General features: G+C 50.3%; 2 protein-coding genes across 2 annotated transcripts; one reads left to right on the top strand and one right to left on the bottom strand.

The window, feature by feature from the left end:
* Positions 1–11,140: 11,140 nt before the first annotated feature.
* On the top strand, positions 11,141–12,799 carry T069G_04236 (uncharacterized protein; the record flags this gene model as incomplete). The annotated part of the gene is made up of 1 exon (XM_056171446.1): positions 11,141–12,799. One exon carries the CDS (start codon positions 11,141–11,143, stop codon positions 12,797–12,799), a length of 1,659 nt encoding a protein of 552 aa, XP_056032338.1.
* A 1,426-nt stretch (positions 12,800–14,225) lies between these two features.
* T069G_04235 (protein kinase domain-containing protein) lies at positions 14,226–19,152 on the bottom strand (the record flags this gene model as incomplete). Its single annotated transcript, XM_056171445.1, has 11 exons — positions 14,226–16,172; positions 16,241–16,384; positions 16,443–16,940; positions 17,014–17,212; positions 17,282–17,525; positions 17,586–17,922; positions 18,005–18,446; positions 18,514–18,578; positions 18,638–18,667; positions 18,764–18,898; positions 19,006–19,152. 11 exons carry the CDS (start codon positions 19,150–19,152, stop codon positions 14,226–14,228), a joined length of 4,188 nt encoding a protein of 1,395 aa, XP_056032337.1.
* Between the last annotated feature and the right edge of the window lie 190 nt (positions 19,153–19,342).

The following is a 19,342-nucleotide window of genomic DNA, read 5'->3' as shown; positions in this document are numbered from 1 at the left end:
TGAGTAGCAAAGTGAGAAGGGAGAAGGAAAGAAAGCCCAGCCGTCTCAAAAGGGGGAGGGGCGCGTGTTGCGTGTGTGCGTGTGCGTGTGCGCGCGCAACAGCTCTGGTGCCTCAGCCGGACCAACTCGGCTCTCGCTAATCATTACTCTGTTTCTCTCTATTGCCCTTCCGTTTTCTCCCCCCTTCCGCCATCCTCTATTTTCTGAGGACATGGCGCTTGCAAGGGGGAGGGAGCGGATTGCTGCATTTGTCTTATGCATGAAACTAAGTCGGGAGGCGCAGGATGCTTGTTTTATCCCTTTGCTGTTTCTCTTCTTTATTCTTATTTCAATTTTTTTGTACTTCTTCACATGGGGTGGCGCCTCGTTACATCTCCTTGTTTCAACCTTGTTTCCCAAGCTCCCCTTTTTTTCCTCTTTTGCTTCTTTCAGCTTTTCCCCCACCAGCTTACCTTTGACTTGTTTTCCGGTAGATGGCCGCTCATTGTCATTGCGCCTGATTGCATGCTTCTGATCCCCCACCCGTGGTATTTATTTATTCTCATTCAAAAGCACTTTTTAAGCTGCACTGTAATATGGAGTCAGTTCTGTTTTATTGGAATGTTAAAAAAGAGGGTTGTGATTGGGCCCTTTACGTTTTCCCCTTTCCTCCTGTTTCTTCTCCTCCTCTTCTCTCCCGGTCTACAGCTTATTAGGTTATGAATATTATGACGATATGATGACTCTGTTTCTTTCTACAATATTCTTTTCTTCTCATCTCTTAATTTTTGAATAAATGGGCAAAAGATTTTGGTCAGATTAATAATGAAACTTGATCATAATACGCGCCATGTGATTGATCGTAGCGGAGATGCTTGACGACCCGCCAGCCGTCTTTACTAGGTTCAACGCCTCTTTTTCTCTCTCTCCATCACAATGGGCATAGAGGATGAATGAACCGGGATCCCCCTCCCTCCCCCCCTTCTCGGCCGAAGGTCTACAAGTAGCAAACGCTGCCTGGGCATGATGGCCTCGGGTCCTGTATCGTTCCTAGCCCGTAACCTTATTAGTGACCCTTCTCCCGAGCAAGAGTGCCGCATCCTTGACGCCTCTTGCTGGCTTCTTTCCGTCTGCGGAATCCCTGGAGGTGTAAGGACGAGTAAATAAAAGTGCCCAGCTTCATGACAAATAGGGGTGTGAAACATAAGAGCTATGAGGAACCTAGATCTCATCAGGGCAAGTAAGCGGGCACCTGTTAGACTGGGTCATATGTATGTACCAGCCCAGTAAGGCATGCTGGTCCATGTTCGCAGTCCCCGATCAGTCACTTTCGTTCTTGATCGTTCTTTTCGTCACCGGGGGAGGGGGGGTCGTGTGGACAAGGTCGTTTGTTTTGCCAAGCTTAGTAGATTCCCCCGGGGTGGAGGGAGAGAGATGTCACTCATCGGTGACGAGACGAGGTGCTCACGGAGATGACATGACACACAACGGAACGGAAAGGGACAAAGAAGGAAGAAACAAGGGCCTTGGATTTGTCACTCTTGAGAGAGACGGGAGGAACAAGGGCACGGACGGAAGCCGGATTGGGAGTTTCTTCGATGATTGGCCTGGTGACTCAGTCAGTCAGAGATGGTCGGCTCGGGCGTTGATGGTCCTAAAAGTCCTAGGGGCCTGGTTATTGTCTTTCCGGCTTGGCTTACTGCCTTTCCTGCTGCCGAGGAATTTCTTGACAAGGTGTTAGTCAGTTGCAGTAAGAGCGAGCTCCAGTATATAGACGTGGCCAGGGGGGTTAGAAAGCCAGACAGACAGACAGACATGAGTAATGGTTCTTCCTTAATGACCAACGACATGACTTGATGACCTGAGCATATCTGTCACGCCGGTTTCCCTCCTCTTACCTCTGTGTTTGAGTCACCCCATATTGATGAACGAAAGCCATGCAGCAAAAGCAAAAGCAGGGTTGCGGGAAAAAAAGAACCGCTAGCACACCCAAGCCAAAACCGCTCACGAAATCACCTATCGAACGCACCCCCGAATCCCTGGAGGAACGAACGCGGAAAATGTGGTCGTACAAGGCTGAACCGGGGCGCCACAAGTCCTGTTCGGAGAAATGGGACGCCTTGGCCTGGCATGGCTCGTTCGTCCGTTCGTCTCGTTTGTTTTTTCCCATGTGAAAGATGAGCACATGCTGTGTCTCTCCGCGATCCTGTCTTTGTCCCTCTTTTTCTTCCCCCCTTGCTACCTAGTTATTTTTAAAAAGCGCATATGTTAGCTATTTAAAGGTACACTTAAGATAGAGAGAAGATCTCGAGAGAATGAATGGGGTCTTTGCTATACTCAGCAACCGCGCGGAATTATTCCAAAGCAATGATGGCGTTAATAAATCTCGATGTGGTACGCTTCTTGAGATAAAACGGCGCAAGAGAAATATCGCTACTGACCTGGGGAGGCGTTTTATGGTTCTGACGTGAGCCTGTGTCAAAACCTGGTCAGCGGCCATAAACTGGGTTACGGAGTGGGCTGGCTTTTTTTTTCAAACGAGAGGGGAGCGGAGAAGCGCGGACGGACATGGGGGGAAACTCATGAGGAGGAGCGTGAGGGGAAAAAATGACTGATATTATGCATATACCGTTTACCGTGTAGTAGTGTGTATGTGTATTTTCCTGTATAGGAGACCTTTGCGAGGATTGTACAAAAGTTGTCTGGAAGTTTTTTGCAGGGTTTATTGATTTTGGGGCCCGTACAGTAAGAGAGATGCTTGCTGACGAGATTTGGCGATGTTTGGTAATCTATCCAGGGCTGTGGGAGGGAAAAAAGGGAAGATCCACTTGGCTGAGCTGGGGGGGTCAGCTTGTTCAAGGGGAAACATGGCTGAGCAATTTTATGCGATTGTCGGTAGTGTGTATTTGTATTCTGGGCAAAAAGACCATGTTTTTGTTTATTTGTTTGTTTGTTTTGTATTTTGTCCAGTTGAGATGAGTGTATATGCCCATCGGATTGAGTATCGGGAGTTTGGAATTCCTATTATGGGTAATGGTGTGCTTACGTTTTTGAGAGGGCACTTGGAGATATTGAAAAAGAAGTGACAGTCAGCTTTGATTTGTCGAGCTGGTGTCTCGGTGAAAAGACAAGAGACCTTTGTCTCGTGACGAGCTGCCAACCCAAGAACTACTACTAATCGCTAAACATTCTCGTAACAAGAAATCAGCTCCATGCTAGACAAGCATTGCGAACCTGTCAATCTCGGATCCATGTCTGTAAGTAAGCGGCACCAACTAAGATGAGATGATGATTGAGCTAGGTCTGTGTGTCGACCGGGGTGATCCGTATTGGCGGGAGGTCAAGGGCTCGGGGTCGGTCGGCGACCACCGTGGAGTTCCGCGGCGGGTTTGAATTGAATTTCTGCATAGGTGTCCGTTGTTCCGAGTTCCGTAAGTGTTCCGGAGCATGATTTCGTCCATGTCAGACCCAGTCCTGGCACTTCTAAGCGGGGAGGAGAAGGATTAGCGGAGTGGTGAATTATACAAGGGGAGAAGATCCGCCGGCGTGGTTTATCCCACATTCCGAATTTATAGAAGACTAAATGTATTTCATATACTGTAAGCAGGGACTGATGTCAGACCAAGGTAGGTCGTCATAGCATTTGTACGTATATTTGTATGTATTACCTACGATTCATACTGCCAGGTCGCAGAAGTGGGTAGACAAATTAAGGATACGATAATCAATATACCGACCCAGGCGGCCTGATTAAGACTTTGGTCTTCTGCTCCAACAAAGCATACGTAAGAGCCACTGGGGTAATGAACATCCATTCCCATATAAGATGACAGCGTCCAGGGAGTTAAATCAACTTCATGCAAACCGCGGATTCGGCAAATCTTGTTGGTAAAGATATTCCTTCGACTAACAACATATAAGCAAAAGTGGCCTTTTTCCATACGCGGAATGCGTCCCTTGTTGTAGAAACAGGGGCTATCGTTGTCGGTCAGCGCCTAGATATAGAGCCCCTGATTCTGTCCGTCCGACTCGCCCGTAAGCGCCGATGCAATTCAATTGAGTCAGTAGCCTTAGTCACTGGTCTAGAAGCTTGCGTATTTTATAAATGTCGCCATGAGTGTAACTATCCTCAGTATGGCATGGTTTTCAATGCCAGGAGAGACAGATGTGCATTGCAGAGATGGAGAGAGAGAAGGTCATACGTATCTCTCTTACTTGCTTTTGCTGGTACAAGGAATATACGCGTAGATGTGTGTTTCGGACATAAGACTTACTGTTGACAAAGCTGGGCCGCAATTGATACCCTCTCCTCGCTTACGCTCAGACATGGGCGTATTATAACCCCTAACCTTGTTCGAGTCAACGTTACGTAGAATATTTCAGTAAGAAGGTGTTTCTCTCGGACGATACATGCTCGTGATTCAACTGCCGAATTACGGAACCGACCTATTACATGGATAGCAGGTGTTCAATTACATGTAAAGGCGGCAAATCTACTGGCAGATCACTACAAAAATGCAATATCTTGCTAGGATCGGACAGCCTACAGTCACTAATATCGGACCATAAGCTCCCGTAAGATGGAGAAATATTAGCAATCAGCCGTTGCGGGCACATGGGCAGACCGTCTGGGGGAATAGGCGGAGCGCGTATGGAGTATTGGCAATGGAAGGCCGGTAAGTGCCGTTAGTCGTCGCCCCAGGCCGGATTAATGAGAGAGGGTAACAGCTGATGTGGGCCTTAGTGAAGTCATTACGTTGTGTGTATTAGTCCGCTACAGTCCAGACTACTCCGTACAAACAGATAAATAGCAAGCTTACGTCAAAATAAGTCGGTGAGGGTATGGACAATTGTTTCCATTGCGAACAATGGGAAATTTCTTTGGCCATAGTAGCATAAGAGATACCCGAAGTCGTATTTGGTTTACTTTTCGTCAAATTCGGGATGCTACTAAGTTATTCAATCATTCTTTTTGATAATTGGGTTAGACCTCGATTCGGCACAATGCTCTCTTATATCAAGGCGACTCCTAGTGAATAATTCAGATATCATGAGGAGAGGCTCTCAAAGAAGAAAGACAGAAAGCATGAAAACAAGAGACCAAGAAATTGGAAGAAGAGGAAGTAAGAAAAAAAAAGGGAAGAAAAGAAAAAAAAAAGACAGAGGAAAAATATGAAGAAAAGACACTTTTGAGAAGCAAGCCACAAAATAAGCACAGAGAAATTGAACAGTAGATGTTTATAACATTCACAGCAGTATTTAATTATGGGCGTAAGAAATTTCGAGACGATCTATTTCTGAAAGTTATATTAATGACTCGCTGCATCTTCAGAAATTCGCCCGGCCGTGGTGGATTCAGTTCATTCCAAAATATCAAATGATTGGTCGGACTACTGTATTTGAGCCAACTGACAACCCGCAATATAGCTTTCAATTCAAAATTGAATTTATTTCAATCAATAAAACTAACATCGGAATTCTGAACATGCAGTACGTTCGAATAAATGGGATGCCGAGGGAAGCTACAAATGTGTTGTAGGTTATCACTGTGCGAAAAACCGCGGCCAGGATTTTGCATGTATGCACCACCTTTCAACCACGAAGATTTTATTTTGGATAGTACGAGAGTTCAATTTGAGTCAAGAGTGCGGGTTTGGTAATCCGAACTTGCTTTGGACCAAATGATTCCTAGTCGTATCGATAGATAGATGTAGTAGAATCCAACGGTACTGAACACATGTGAAAAGTCGTGGCCACGACAGGATTGTTGCATCGAGATGTTCTGATAAATGAGAAATGTTACATAGTAATATCAGAGGGGAATTGAATTGTCGTATAGGCCCGATGAATGAGTTCAATGACGACCCAGCGGCCTACAAGCCCAGGCAACAAGGCTCAATGAGTCAACCAGCGATTGTGTACAACAGAGCGTTTGCGTTGGTCCGTTGAGTCATAAGAGATATTAGGTTAGGATGTGACAGCATATATTCAATTTGGGCACCCAGTCATGGTAAGTTTAATAGGCAAATGCTCCTATTTACATATGCGTCCATTTCGCTGTTCGGGCCGGGCTCCTTATTCCCAGCATTTGATGCCTGTCATACTACATACCTAAGTAATTAAAAGACTCTTGCCGTAGCAAGATGCTTTCACTCATTTCAATATCGTCAGAAAGCTTGTCCCTGATAAGAACACCATATGAGGCTTGGATCAGATCTGTACGGGAGGCTGTTTCCACACTGCTCATAGATACAACTCAGCGTGATTTTGTTGTTGAAGATTTGGAATACGCTCCGATCGTTGACATGGATTATTCATGGACGGAATAGGCAAGTAAAAGTATAATACTCATCGACATGGGCACGGAAGCAAACGCCTACCCGTTACGGAAAGTCATCGATGGATCTACATCTCTGGTCTGTCATCCGAGTGCCACGAACTACTGTTGCTGCTGCTGCCGTGAGAAACCCCGTCGGTAGCTGAACTCCGCACGAGAGTAATGATAAAGCCCTCGCCACCAACAACAGGAAGCATGCCAATTGATGCTTTTGACGCCGTCGCAACGAGAGGCGGTAATGTAATGGTGGTGCAGCATGCGGGCTGATTGGCGCCGGCAGGGCTCCGCTATGCCGTTAAGCGCCAGAAGTCAAGTCACGCAGTAGGCCATGCATAACGGTAACATGCACGCTGCACCGCGGCTAATGAGGAGCAAGAGTCTCGATCCCGGTCCATTGTCGGCCGGCGAGCGATCCGGCATGTGTCGATGGCGGTACAGACTGACTCCTCACCTGAGCTCGTATGTCGTTCGCGGAGGAGATGCCATCGCTGCGAGTTGGCGCGTTGATGGAATGACACGTCACATGCCGCGACAACTCGGTCGTCATTCTCTCTCTCGGCCTTCATTTGAGAGAGTTCGGCCCGGGGGAACCACGAGGCTGGGTTCATCAACTTATTAGCCATAGTTTCGGAGTGCTAGGCCTGGGTTATGAAACAAAGCCTCGGACCACTCCGTTCGCCAGGGTCCGTATCCCCGGAAAGCCAAAGCTTGAACGAAATGAAGTCAGACGCGCAATTGGCCATGGTGTGCATTCTGCATATCTGCTAATGCATATCAGCAGCCACTTGCTACGGTTCAATGTTATTTAGCGATGCGCCAAAATGAAAGGCATGCGACATGCATTCCACCATTTTGGCGGACACACACGTCCAGGTCGAGTTAGCAGCAGAGCATTGATAGAAAGATGAAGAGCGGCAGTGGTAGGTATCTAATGGACGCCTTGCAGGTGTTCTTCGTAGTACACACAAGTACTGTGAGTCTGTAAAGACATGGTCTGAGAGCCCTGTGCGCATTAGTGGATCTCGCCTCGTCTCGCCTTTGATGAGTTGGAGTGTTTCGTGTTTGAGAGTCTCCGCGTCAGCCTTTCGAGTCGTCCCTGATATCAATGCCTACCTGCCTGTTTGCCCTGTATCATACAAGTACTGTACTGGGAGCTCGGTGAGAGATCCTCATCATAGCTAATATGCCGGGTTTGGTGACAGGCATGAGGTTGACAAGATTCAATAGTCTCGTCATAGCCTCGAGGGGCCCCTGGAGGAGAACCTTGCCGTGCCCCTCGCTGCATTGCCGCCATCTGGTGCATGTGCAGTAGCACATCAACAGCGGGCTACCTCTGGGGATCGTTTCATGCCTCTAGGAGGTAGCCTATGTGTCTACCTATCGCCCAGGTACGGTTCCTGAAGTATGGGTTGCTAGCTGTAAACTCTGTACTCAGTAGCGTAGTGGTAATAATAACTGTTCCCACATATCTGCAAGTATGCTCGTACATACACGAGCAGGCCAGGCTGAGACCAGCAACTCGAATGAGCCTCTTGGGCTGTGCTGTCCTTTTTCACGCAATCATGTGCTAGCAGGGCGACTTGAAACACGGGAGGCTGCGGTGTGGAGTCGACGATCTGGATGGAGTCTGACATGGGGGGGTTGAAGACTGTCTGAAGACTCGCACAAGTACTCGTACATGCGAAGGCGGTCGTACAGTACAGAAGACGCTTTTGCTGGTCGTCGGCCTCGTATCATCTTCTCGGGTCCGGCTAGGGGAGTCGTGAGCAGACTGACGGTCAGCACTTGCGGAGAGCATTCAATGACGATCCAGAGACCCAATGGCGGGCAGAGGGAAAGGAGCTGGGCAGCGATTCTGCAGGTTAGGCGCACAGCCGGCAAAAGGGCTCCAGACAAGACAGAGAGAGACTCGACACGGACGGGTAAAGGGTCGACGGCGGGAGCCAAACACGATTTAGCTTGGATGGATTGGATGGACCCCGCCATGTGCGTGTTGGCTGTTCTTGTCGAGTCACGAGCATCGTTGGGTCAAGGTGTGGTGGGCTTGTCTTGTCCGTTCCTGGATGATTGAGGGTTTCTCAGGGTTTCTCCTCTGTGTGTCCCTCTGTCTCTCTTTGCTGTGTCTTCCCTCTCTCACGTGTCTGTCTGTCTTGCTGACAAGAGAAAGACCGACGACAATGACAATGACGCACGTTCTTGATGCTGCTTCTTCTCCATCTTTTCCGGCTTCTTCGCTTCTTCGTCGTCTTCTGCAAATGCCTGACTCTTTGCTTGTCTGGCGGCCAATGGCGGGGGAAAACAGCCAAAGAGGAGCAGCAAGCAACGTTGAGGGTGTCGTCACGCCGGCTTAGCCCATGGCTGTGTGTACTATGTACGAGTACCTGTACCCGAGCAAGAGCGCTGATTGGCCGAGCCCGGGCAAGAATAGCCTGGCATCCCCTGCATCTAAAAAGGCACAACACACCTCCATGACGCCCCTGAGCCTGAACGGGATGTACAAGTACATACCAGCTATTCCAAGAACAGGGGAGGCCTTTTTTTCTTCCTCACTTGTTATTTTTTTGCCGCCCTCGATGGGGCAGGGGTTGGGCAGCTGTTGGGCTGGGCGGACCAGTCAGAGGCCACGACGCGAAATGCCACAGCCGTGTTGGTGCGAGTATCCGGTACCTGCTCTTGATCTTTGGTGGAGGTACATGCGCCCGTACCTCTGACTTTGCTCAGACCCGTCTCTTCTGTCTCCATACTTGGGCGCTTGTCACGCGGCACATTTTTGGCGACTCACTCGCTCACCGGCGGAGTCAGTTCAGTTTTGGATGTACAGTACGGAGTAGAGAGAGAGAGAGAGAGAGAGAGAGAGAGAGAGAGAGAGAGAGAGAGAGAGAGAGAGAGAGAGAGAGAGAGAGAGAGAAAAGATCCATGGATGCGAGGTGTTTTGTCTCTGCTCTGCATTGCATTGTCTGCAGTAAACAGTATCAAGCCCCAGCTGTGTATCAAGATATATGCGAATACCTAGTACTTACATGTAGAGGCGACTTGATGTATGCAGTACAGCAACTGCCTCATTCGTGCTGCTTAAGAGGTACATGCCCTGAATTGCGATTGACCGTATCCTCTACCTCGCCCGTCCGTGCAGCTCCTCGCAGCAGCTCCTCCGCCGCCCTGATTGGCCGCACGCCACAGCGCCTCTTTGGTTCCCCAGAGCGCGCTCCAGAAGGTGGCCACCGGCTTCCAGGCGCTGCCATTGGCCGCCATGCCGCACCTCGGGTCCTGGAGGTCGCTCTTCAGTGGCTACAGCGCGCTGGCTCCAGCTGTCAAGTGGCCTGTCGGGGGGCTGTCGGGGGCTGTCGGGGCCTGTCACAGCGCCCTGTTCCTCTGGACAGCGCACCTCCAGGGGTCCGAGGCCTCTCCACTTCCGGCTCTAGGGCGCCTCCTGTCTCCTCTACTTGCTAGTCACTGCTAGTTTAGCGCCTCCTCTGCCTCTCCCTCCAAGCCAGTCCACCTGAAATTTCCCAAATCCTCGACGCCACCGGCTCTTTTTTTTTTCCCTTCTTTTTTTTCCATCTTCCTCTCCACCCTCCTCCACCTCCGTCCGTCTTTGTCCCATCGCCATTTACACCGCCCTTCGCATCTATTCTTCCCTCTCTTCTCCCTTCTGTGGCCCCTTCTTGCCTCGCCTTATTTTTCTCTTTCTTCGCTTTTCGACTCTCGTCTTGCGGATTCGCCCTTTCGCGTCTTATCGCCACCCATCTCGCACATCGGGACTTTCGGACCCTGGAAAAAATTGAAAAAAAGAAAAAGAACGTTTTAAAAAAAATCAAACACGCTTCACTTCAGGGACAAAAACGAGGACAGGAACGAGGAGACTCCCGCCGGGTTTTATGGAAAGCGCATTCACTAGTGACTCTCGCCGTTAATCGACTGTAATTTATTCTTCGACCGCTCCTTGCTTCCAACGCAACGCAACGCAACGCAAAAACCGCATCACGCCAGCATTCTAATTCGTCCGAGCATTCACAACCCGCAGCATTTTTGCACTCATCCAACAGTGTATTTCCATCCCGAATTTAGATTACAGAGCATCGACTCCCTCGCCGGCACGCTACGACTATAATACGAGAGGTCTTTTCGTGTGGCGTTTCCCAAATCGCGTCTCACCAAAACTCTGGAAAAGAACGCGCCTGTTGCTTTTCGGCTTGTCCGCCACGGCGCAATCGTTCGGGTTTACCTTTGACGGAAAGTTCGACTTCAATCACGAATTGCTCTAGGCAGCAAAATTCCATCGCCAGTTCCCTCCGTGTTGCCTTTTGGCGCGTCGCTTATTCGTCAACAACGTCGTTGCTTCCCTTCGTCTGCGGTCAATCTGCTTCTTTCCAAACCATCCTTGACATATTTTTTTCGCTCATCTTTTCATCAAAATCCCTTGGTTTAATTTCCACTCTCCTTGCCGTTTTTTAATGCTCGGAGGTTTCTTCTTCTTGTGAAAATACTACGATTTCTTGGATTTTTGGCTTTCTCTCTACTTGGCTGTCCTCGCGACTTCGACTCAATTCACCAACCGAGGCCGTTTCGAGTCATCTTCGCCTGACGATCATCACCTTCGTCTGCTCTCGATTTACAGCATCGCTTGCGCCAATTTTTTTTATCAAAACTTGATTCAACTTCATATTAGATTTCTAATTCTTTTTCAAGCGCTCTCAAGACACGGTTGAACCTGTTTCTTCGGCTCGCCCCGCAGCACCTGTTTTCTCCCGCGTCATTTGACTCGCAACCATCTTTCCTTCATTTTTCTCATTCTGAGTTATGGACGCAGGCAGTCTCGCTCAAATGACTTCCAACAACTTTGTTTCTCCCGGCGGCCTGGCCTCTCGCCGCGGCAGCCAGAACATCAAGCCGCTGTCTTTTGATGCCATTAAGCAGGGCAACAAGAACACTGACGGCGGCGTTCCCACTCCCCGCACCAGCCGATCTCATCTGCTTGCGGGCCTGAGAACGGCCCCCAAGTCTGCTACTGTGGCTTCCTTTGGTCCCATGTCGCCCACGGCCGAAGGTCCTGTGCAGCAGTTTGCTCGAAACAGCATGGCCGCCAATGCCTATGGCTACGCCCAGGGCAACGCCTACAATGCTCCCAAGACGGCTTTCCCCCAGTACGGCCAGCAGCAACAACAGCAGCAGGCCTACCAGAGCATGATGGGACAGCAGTACACTGTTGACCAGGTGCTCGCTCCCCCTCAGCTCTCCATGGATGAGCAGCTCCAGGAGCAGATGGACCCCAACCTGTATGCCCAGCTCGTGGCTACCAATCTCTATCTGGCACAGCAGCAGCAGAGACTCCAGCAGCAGCTCAGGAGCGTCCAAGCCGCCGCCCACCAATTCCAGCAGCTCAACATCAGCAACAACCAGCTTGCTCAGCAGCAGGCCGCCTTTTACGAGCAGCAGCAACACCTCGCCGCCCAGGCTGCGGCCGCCCAAGGCCAGCAAGTCTACTACGATGCTGCCACTGGTCAGTACTACGTCGACACCTCGTCTGCCAAGGTGGTTTCCTCGGTCAATGTCGAGCAGCCCATGTCTCCCGGCTTCAACAATTTCCAGCAGCAGCTGCAGCAACAACAGCAGCGCCAGCAACTGCTCCAGCAACAACAACAGCAGCAGCAACAGCAGGCCCCTCGCGTTCAGGTTTCGCCTCCCCCTGAGAGCCAGCAGGGCTCATTCCGTGGCCCCTCGCCCCCGCGACGCTTTGATTCTCCTACAGAGGTCACTCCTCTCCCTCCGCCATCTGCTAACGCCTTCCGACGCGGACATAAAAAGTCGTCTTCCCTGGCCGTTAACAGCGTGCTGGCTGCTGCCGCGGCTGTAGGCGATTCCGGCAAGACCCCCGCGCCCAAGACTGCCGTCTTCCCGGCCACTCCCGGACTTGGCGGATATGGCCCTGGTCAGGCTCGTGCCGGTGAGCACCCAGTTCGTCAGCCTCGCGGACCGCCCTCCATGGATGAGCTCAAGGCGAAGCCCACGGCCCGACACGAGGGCAGCAAGAACTTTGCCACCCGCACCCGACGATCGGCCGTCCACAACCTTGTCCGCGCTGGCCTGGAGCGTCGCAAGGGATCTGGCAGCTCCAGTGGCAGCATGAGCCCTGTGTCCGAGACCGCCGAGGAGTCCACCACCCCTATTACGGACAACGATTCTGACTCGGGTCGCAGCGGCTCGGGCAGCTTGGCTGGTGAGATCGAGTGCGGCGCTGCGCGAGTCTCCACTGCTGGCGGTTGGGGCGCCATCGGCTCAGACCGACCTGGCTCGCGACAAAAGATCCGTGGCAGTGTTGACAGCAACTCTGGCTGCGAGAGCGACAGCAACTCCTTCGCTGACGTTTTCAAGAACGGTGCTCTGCGAGCATCCAAGGCACAGGAGGCTGCAGATGGTCAGCGCAAGGCACCCAGGCTGGTTCTGACCAGCGTTGAGAAGCGTAAGATGGCTTCTGTTGCATAAGCGCTCAAGTCGTGTGTTTTTATACGTTTTTACTCTTCTTCTGCCCTTATTATTCTAATTCTTATGACTTGACGCTCCCGGAAACTTTTTTGATACGACCCTTTTGGACCTGCGAACTGCATTTTTATCGACACGATCTCGACAGCTTTTCGCTTGTCCACTTCTTTTTTTATTACAGACCACTCTCGCCCAAGGCATGCGTACTTGTGGTGCGCGAGGCGAAGCAGTGGCCATACCTTTATCAATGATTATTCATAATTCACTTCTCGACTGTCATTCAAAACGAATTTCTTTTCTCTCTGGACTGGAACATGGGGGCAGTTTGCCCAGGGACTGTTTTTGCTTCATGGTAGAGGATGTTGGGGAACTTATACCACTAGTGAGAGACGACGTGATCAACGAAAAAAAGACGAGGGTTGCATTCTGCTGCCTTTTCTCGAGAGTGGAATACAACCGTGCTCTAGATGGAGCCCTAGGTTGCGGGACTTTTCGAGGAGGGCCTGGCGAGGCAGACATGAACCAAATCAACCCTCTTGACATTCTTTTGATGCATCTTGTTGTTCCGTCTTACTCAAGCGTGTATGGTTTTTGACTTCTACGGGGGTTGAATGACGAAGAGGGAGGATGGGGATATAAGTAGGTAGTGATAGTTTACAGATAGTGGCGAGCAATACAAATTGATGGCCACGGACATTTTTTCTTGTACTTCTTAATGTGAAGGTCAATTCTATGACAATTGTTGTGCACTTATATCACAGGTTATAGACACATCTTTATTCGTGCAATACATGGCTAAATGCGAGCAGAATTTACAACAGCAGCACATCATTATATAGTAAGCTCTCACTGATTTCATCTTGCCGAGCATGCTTTCTGCATATTAATTAATCATCAACCAAAAACACGTCCAATTCAAGTTTCCCAAGACAAGACCAAACAAACGAAGCCAGCCAGCCAGTCACAATTCAAACCATTATTTCCTTCCCCCCTTCCTAGTTTTTTTCTTCGCTCTTTAACAGGAAAGAAGGAAAGTGGTGCCTCGTTTTCTTTCTTTCGTTTTCAACTTCTATTCATTCGCTTTTTGGTGAGTGTGGTACCGTGTATGTGTGCGATGAGTGTATGTATATAGATAGATAAGGTAGGTAGGTATATATGTATGTGTGGTATAAGTGTATTTGATGCCATGGAAGGGGGTGACTGATTTCATTTTTCGTGTCTAGCTCATGTGTCTCATCGCTCTTGGTCTTCTTTTCTCTCCTCTTTTGGGACCTCGTTTGTTTGCTTGTTTCTTATGAGGTGTAATGATATATGATTTCGTTTTAGCGGTGTATGTCTAAGTGACAAAAAGGACTCTTCTTTTGGTCTTATGAGTAATGTGTATGTGTGATGTGTCTGTTCAAGACAAAGGGGGAATATATATGTCATATCATCGGCTTGACTGCCGCATAACGTCAATTGACGACGACGACGTCTTGTGTCTCGCTTTCGGCGTGGAAACAATGCCCGAACTAGCGCTACTACTTGGCCGAGATCCATTGCTACTAAGATTGCTCTCGCTGCGAACAACCATGGGAGCCATGAACTCTCCCCTCAGCATACCCGCGCTGCTCCGCTGCTGTATGCTCGACGTGATGGGCGTTCGCGGCGTTAATCGGCTCTTCAGTCCGTAGCCACCGGCTCCGCCACTGCTGCTGCTAGCCATCGAGTTGGAGTCGTTGCTCACTCGCCGCGGGGGCCCTTCTCGGCTCTGTGGCCGGTACATGGCATTCTCTCGGTCTAGCGCCGCCCCTGATCGGCGAGGACTGGCAGCAACTTCGATAAAGGCATTGCTACTGCCTCTACTCCTATGCGTTGGGGTCTGAGGCATAGACATGGATGACTGTAGGCTTTGCGGCGTGTAATTCGTGTTGTGCCTTGACCCGCGTCTTGATGAGGATGATAGATTGACCTGGGTGGAAGAAATCATCCCTTCGTGCCTCATCATGACCGGCGATGCCGGTTGGGAAGAATGTGCCTTGATAAGCTCCGAAGCAAGATTGCGAACGAGCACAGCGGAATCCTTCTCCGCCAGAAGCTGAATCGAGTCCATGAGGGATCGCATCTGAGCGCTGTTGAGTGTCCGGGCACCATCTCCGCTCCCGAGGACTCCAGGGTCGCAGACGTCCATAATGGCACGCACAAGCCTCAACAAGTTAAGCCGCACTACTGCCTTTTTGTGTCCTAACCTCTGGGTAATGCCAGCAAACATCTCGGGCTTTGCTAGTGATGCTGTCAAGCCTGGACTTAGACGAAGAAGCTTGAGCAGCGGCTCCAAAAGATTAAAGTCAAACGCGTTGAGTCTGTTGGTACCAAAGCAAGAGACAATGGCTCGCGAGAAGTTGTTGTCCATCAGATGGTTTTCCACATTGGCCGTTTCCTCCTGGAGCCAGACCAAAATGGCATCCAGCGCGGTAACTTGCCAGTACTGGTCCGACAGTAATGACACGTAGAAATCGAGACCCTTGTTCTGCCAAAGGTATCTTCGCCCCTTAGATCCAGAGTGAGCCATGTCGCAGAGGATTGGCAGGGCAAACTCTTTCGGCGGCCGGTCAGTCTTCATGATTCGTAGCAACAGCGGGATGATACCTCCAACGGCAGCATCTTCCTGCCTCTCCTTGCTTAGCCGGCAGAGGTTGAACATCGTATTGAGAACCTGATTAGAGATCTCACGGAGGTGTTGGTGATTTTTCTTCATGCTGTAACTTAACAAGTCGATGAGGAAGTCGATGGCATCAGCAGAATGCAATGATTCGATGGTTGTTGAGAGCATGGACAGGTTTTTGATGAATCTAAGCATGGTAATCTGATGTGCCGGCGTCATTCGACGGAGATCTTTGAGGACGCTCTTCAGTACCTGGCGATCTGCCACCACTTCCTTGACATAGTTCTCGGCTTGGCTAAAAAGGTAAAAGATGTTGACGATGCGGCCCTCGATGAGCTCACTCAGCTCGTCTTCCCCTTCTTCATCAAGGACACGATGTAAAACGAGCGCAAGCGGGTAAAGGATTTTACTCCTTGAGAAAATTCGGCAAAAGTCGTTCTTGGGAGTCGGGCCCTGCAGTTCAAACACGTTCCAAATACCATTTACCCCGATGAGCACAAGATCTCGAGAACTATCGTAGTCTTCGTCCAAGAATTCGACGAGGACGTTCAGACCACCTGCTGAGACAAACATTTGTAGCGTCAAAGTCGAGGTCTGGTACATTTGGCGGACGAATGCGGCCGCCTCAAGGCGAATCTCATTAGAATATTGCCGCGCGGCAAACTTGGTGATGATGGGTATTCCTCCAACGAAGCACAGGTTTTCTTGAATTTCAACGTCATCGAGAATGATCTATGAGGAAAAATTCACATTAGTAAATGCAGATCCATATAAGGGGTTTGTATCTTGCTAATACATACCGCGTTGACGACTTTAAGCAGCTGAAGAATCATATGGTGTCTACTCTTTACCGTACAGGGCTCCAAAATTTCCAATAGAGGCAACAGCCCATGAGCACTGATGATGAGGTTTTTTGCTTCTGGGTTTTCCCATAACAATCCCAGCTGAGCCACAGGTTAGTTCAAAAGCCCTTATCTGACGATTTCTGTTAGGACGACTTACTAAATGTTCAGAGAGATCCGCCAATATGTCTTCGCCTTCAGTCATCTTTAGAGAACCAACTAGTTCTTCTATCTTTTCAGCAAGCCGTGCATGCCTGTCTCGCGCAATCTTCGCATCCATATCCATCTCGTCCCACCCTGGGTCCATGGACGCAAACGGGTCATCTTCGTCATCGTCGTCGCCTAACCAAGAGTTTCCTGACATTCTTGACAGGAGCATGAGACCGGCTTCTTCTGAGCCTCGCTCACTTTCTTCTCTTTCGGCTATGGATTCCTCCGGCCCGAAAACGTCGGAGAAATCCTCATCATCATCTTCGGCGAATTTCTGAATCTCGATAGAAGAGCGAGTACGTCTCATGGGGCGATCGGGAAGGACTGACGGCCTTGATAGTGCCTTTTTCCTTACCACGCTGCCGTCAGGGGCCTGCATTGATCGAGGCAAGCTGGTAAGGTCTGATGGGTGGAAGAGCTGAGGCGCTTCAGGTTGACGCAGGCCGCCCTATGGGGATATCCCTGTTAGCCGGCTGGGCACGTTTCCTCAGGAATTGCAGGTGTAGAGAGAGAAGTCTTACCTTTCGGACGGCTTGATGAACCTTTTGGTCAAACACACTATCATCATCAGAAAAGAGATCCGAGTAGTCCTCAGAGCTCTGCTCTCGGTAAATAGCGCCAGGGCGAGGAGGCAACTCGAACTTGTTCCCAAAGTGCGGCTTTGGAGGCGATTTGGTCCGAGACAAGTTAGGCGAAGTAACTGCTTGACTGAGGGTCGGCCTGGATGATTGGTGCACTACTTTTGGCGGTGATGCAGGTTTTGATGCCGTCATTCTCCTGGAGACGGGCCGTATTGTCTGCTCTTGGGATTCCTGGTAGAGCTCATTGTTGGGCCCCTTAATGGTCATCATGTCGCCTTCAAAATCGTTATCGTAGTTGTTCACATCGCCCCTGAGATCATTCACTGACGCAAAAGCCTTGAGTTTGTCAGCGGAGAGAAGCCCCCCAAAATTATCTTGCGGTCTTAGATGTGGAAGTTGCAAAGCACTAGGAGAAATTGCTGTTGCAAAGTCGTCGTCCCAATTATCATCATCTGAGTTACAAACGTTAGTCTCCAACTATTGCAGACAGAGTGAGTAGATTGCAGGCATACCTAGCTCAGCTAGTTTGAAGGCACCTATTCCCGCACCTGCACCAGCGCTGAGCCTTGGTTTGGCAAGACCTAACCGTCCCTTAGACGGTGTTCCGCTAGAGATTCGAGAGACGGCGTCGGAGCCTAAAGATGTGCGGAGAGAAGTCCCCGAGGAGTTGAGGGCCTTGTTCCATTGCTTAACCTCCTCAACCGCATCGTCGAAGTTGGCCGGCGTCCTTGAGACGGGCGCGTCTGTGCGGCGACACCCCACAATCCAGGCATGCCTGAGTAGTTTTCGAGCTGAAACTCTGAGATTGGGGTCCTTCTGAAAGCACTGCATGAGGAAATCTCGGGCAGCCTATATAATTCCATGTTAATATCTGTACCGATTTGGTGGCCATCTCTGTTTGGACAAAAGTTGGGAATGGCAAGAGACGTACAGCTGAGATGCCTTCCGGTAGTGGAGGGTGGTCATCGTTGACAATGGCGAATAACGCCGGCATGGCGGCCAGATTATGATATGGCGGCTTGCCCTGGAGAAGCTCGATAACGGTACATCCAACACTCCAGATATCTGAGGCGGAGCTGGCGCCGGACAGCTGGATGATCTCAGGGGCCATCCAGTAAGGAGTGCCAACGACTTGCGCCTCCTTGTCCTGTCCACCAGCAAGCGTGCTGGTCGAGACACCAAAGTCGGCAAGCTTGACTGTCCCGTCCTTCGTGGTGAGAATGTTGGCGCCCTTGATGTCGCGATGGATGACACCTTGGTCGTGAAGGTACTGAAGGCCTTGGAGAACTTGGGTGGTGTAGACGCCGACGAGGTTTTCTGGAAACTTGCCATATTCTCTACATATTGAATGGAGCGAGCCATTCTCACAGTATCTATGGAAACCTTCATGTTAGCTTACAAACCTTCATACTTGACCGGAGATAAGGTGGAATTGCCTACTCCAGGATGATGTTGAGGCATTCGGTTGACCTGACGAAACCGATATACTTGACAATGTTCTCATGCTGCTTGTTATTAGCCCTGACGCACTGTACCATCCGGAGGATTTTTTTGTCATTCTTACAAAAAGGTTCTTGAGCAGGTCAATTTCGCTCTAGTAATCATAATCAATCTCGGTCAGCGTCATCCAAGCCTACAGAGTAAAGGGCTGCAGAAGAATAAATGTTCTGCAACACCGCTGCAAGCTTACCTCTATCATCCGCTGCTCACTCTTTGGTAGATCTGTTAGCTTGATTTGCTTAATGGCCACGGCCTCTCCGGTACCCCAGTTGAAAGCCTTGTACACCGACCCAAAGGCTCCCTTTCCGAGGCATTCGCCCAAGCGCTATAATCCAATCAGCACGCCGTCTCATCTCACAGGGGGGCACATTTTCCCAGTCTCGTCCCAGCAGCATTGCCGATTCGAAATTGCGTCAAGTGTCAAGAACATACATAATCCTTGAGCCCAGGGTCCTGCATGGCGGCGCTCTCCCTTTGGCGTTCCTTGCGAGAGGGTGTGGACGGGGCATTCGACCTCTCGCGCGGAGGGGGAGCGGCGAATCGCCCATTGCTAGCGGGATAAATGTTCTCGGCCGGCATCTCTGCGTCGTCGTGATTGTCGTCGTCGTCGTCGTGTTGGGTTGGAGCCTGACCAGCAGCTTCAACTGGAGCTTCAGCTGGAGCTGGAGCTTGAAGGGCTTCTGTGTTTCCCCTCCTCTTCTTGGGTCTGCGCAGCCGGCAGACTCTCTACCTCGGCGGCAGGCAGGGCAGCAGGGACTGGCGAGGCGGA

This window comes from Trichoderma breve, chromosome 2 (genome assembly GCF_028502605.1).
Source record: "Trichoderma breve strain T069 chromosome 2, whole genome shotgun sequence".
NCBI classification, from domain to species: domain Eukaryota; kingdom Fungi; phylum Ascomycota; class Sordariomycetes; order Hypocreales; family Hypocreaceae; genus Trichoderma; species Trichoderma breve.
This window is presented reverse-complemented; position numbering and strand designations above follow the sequence as displayed.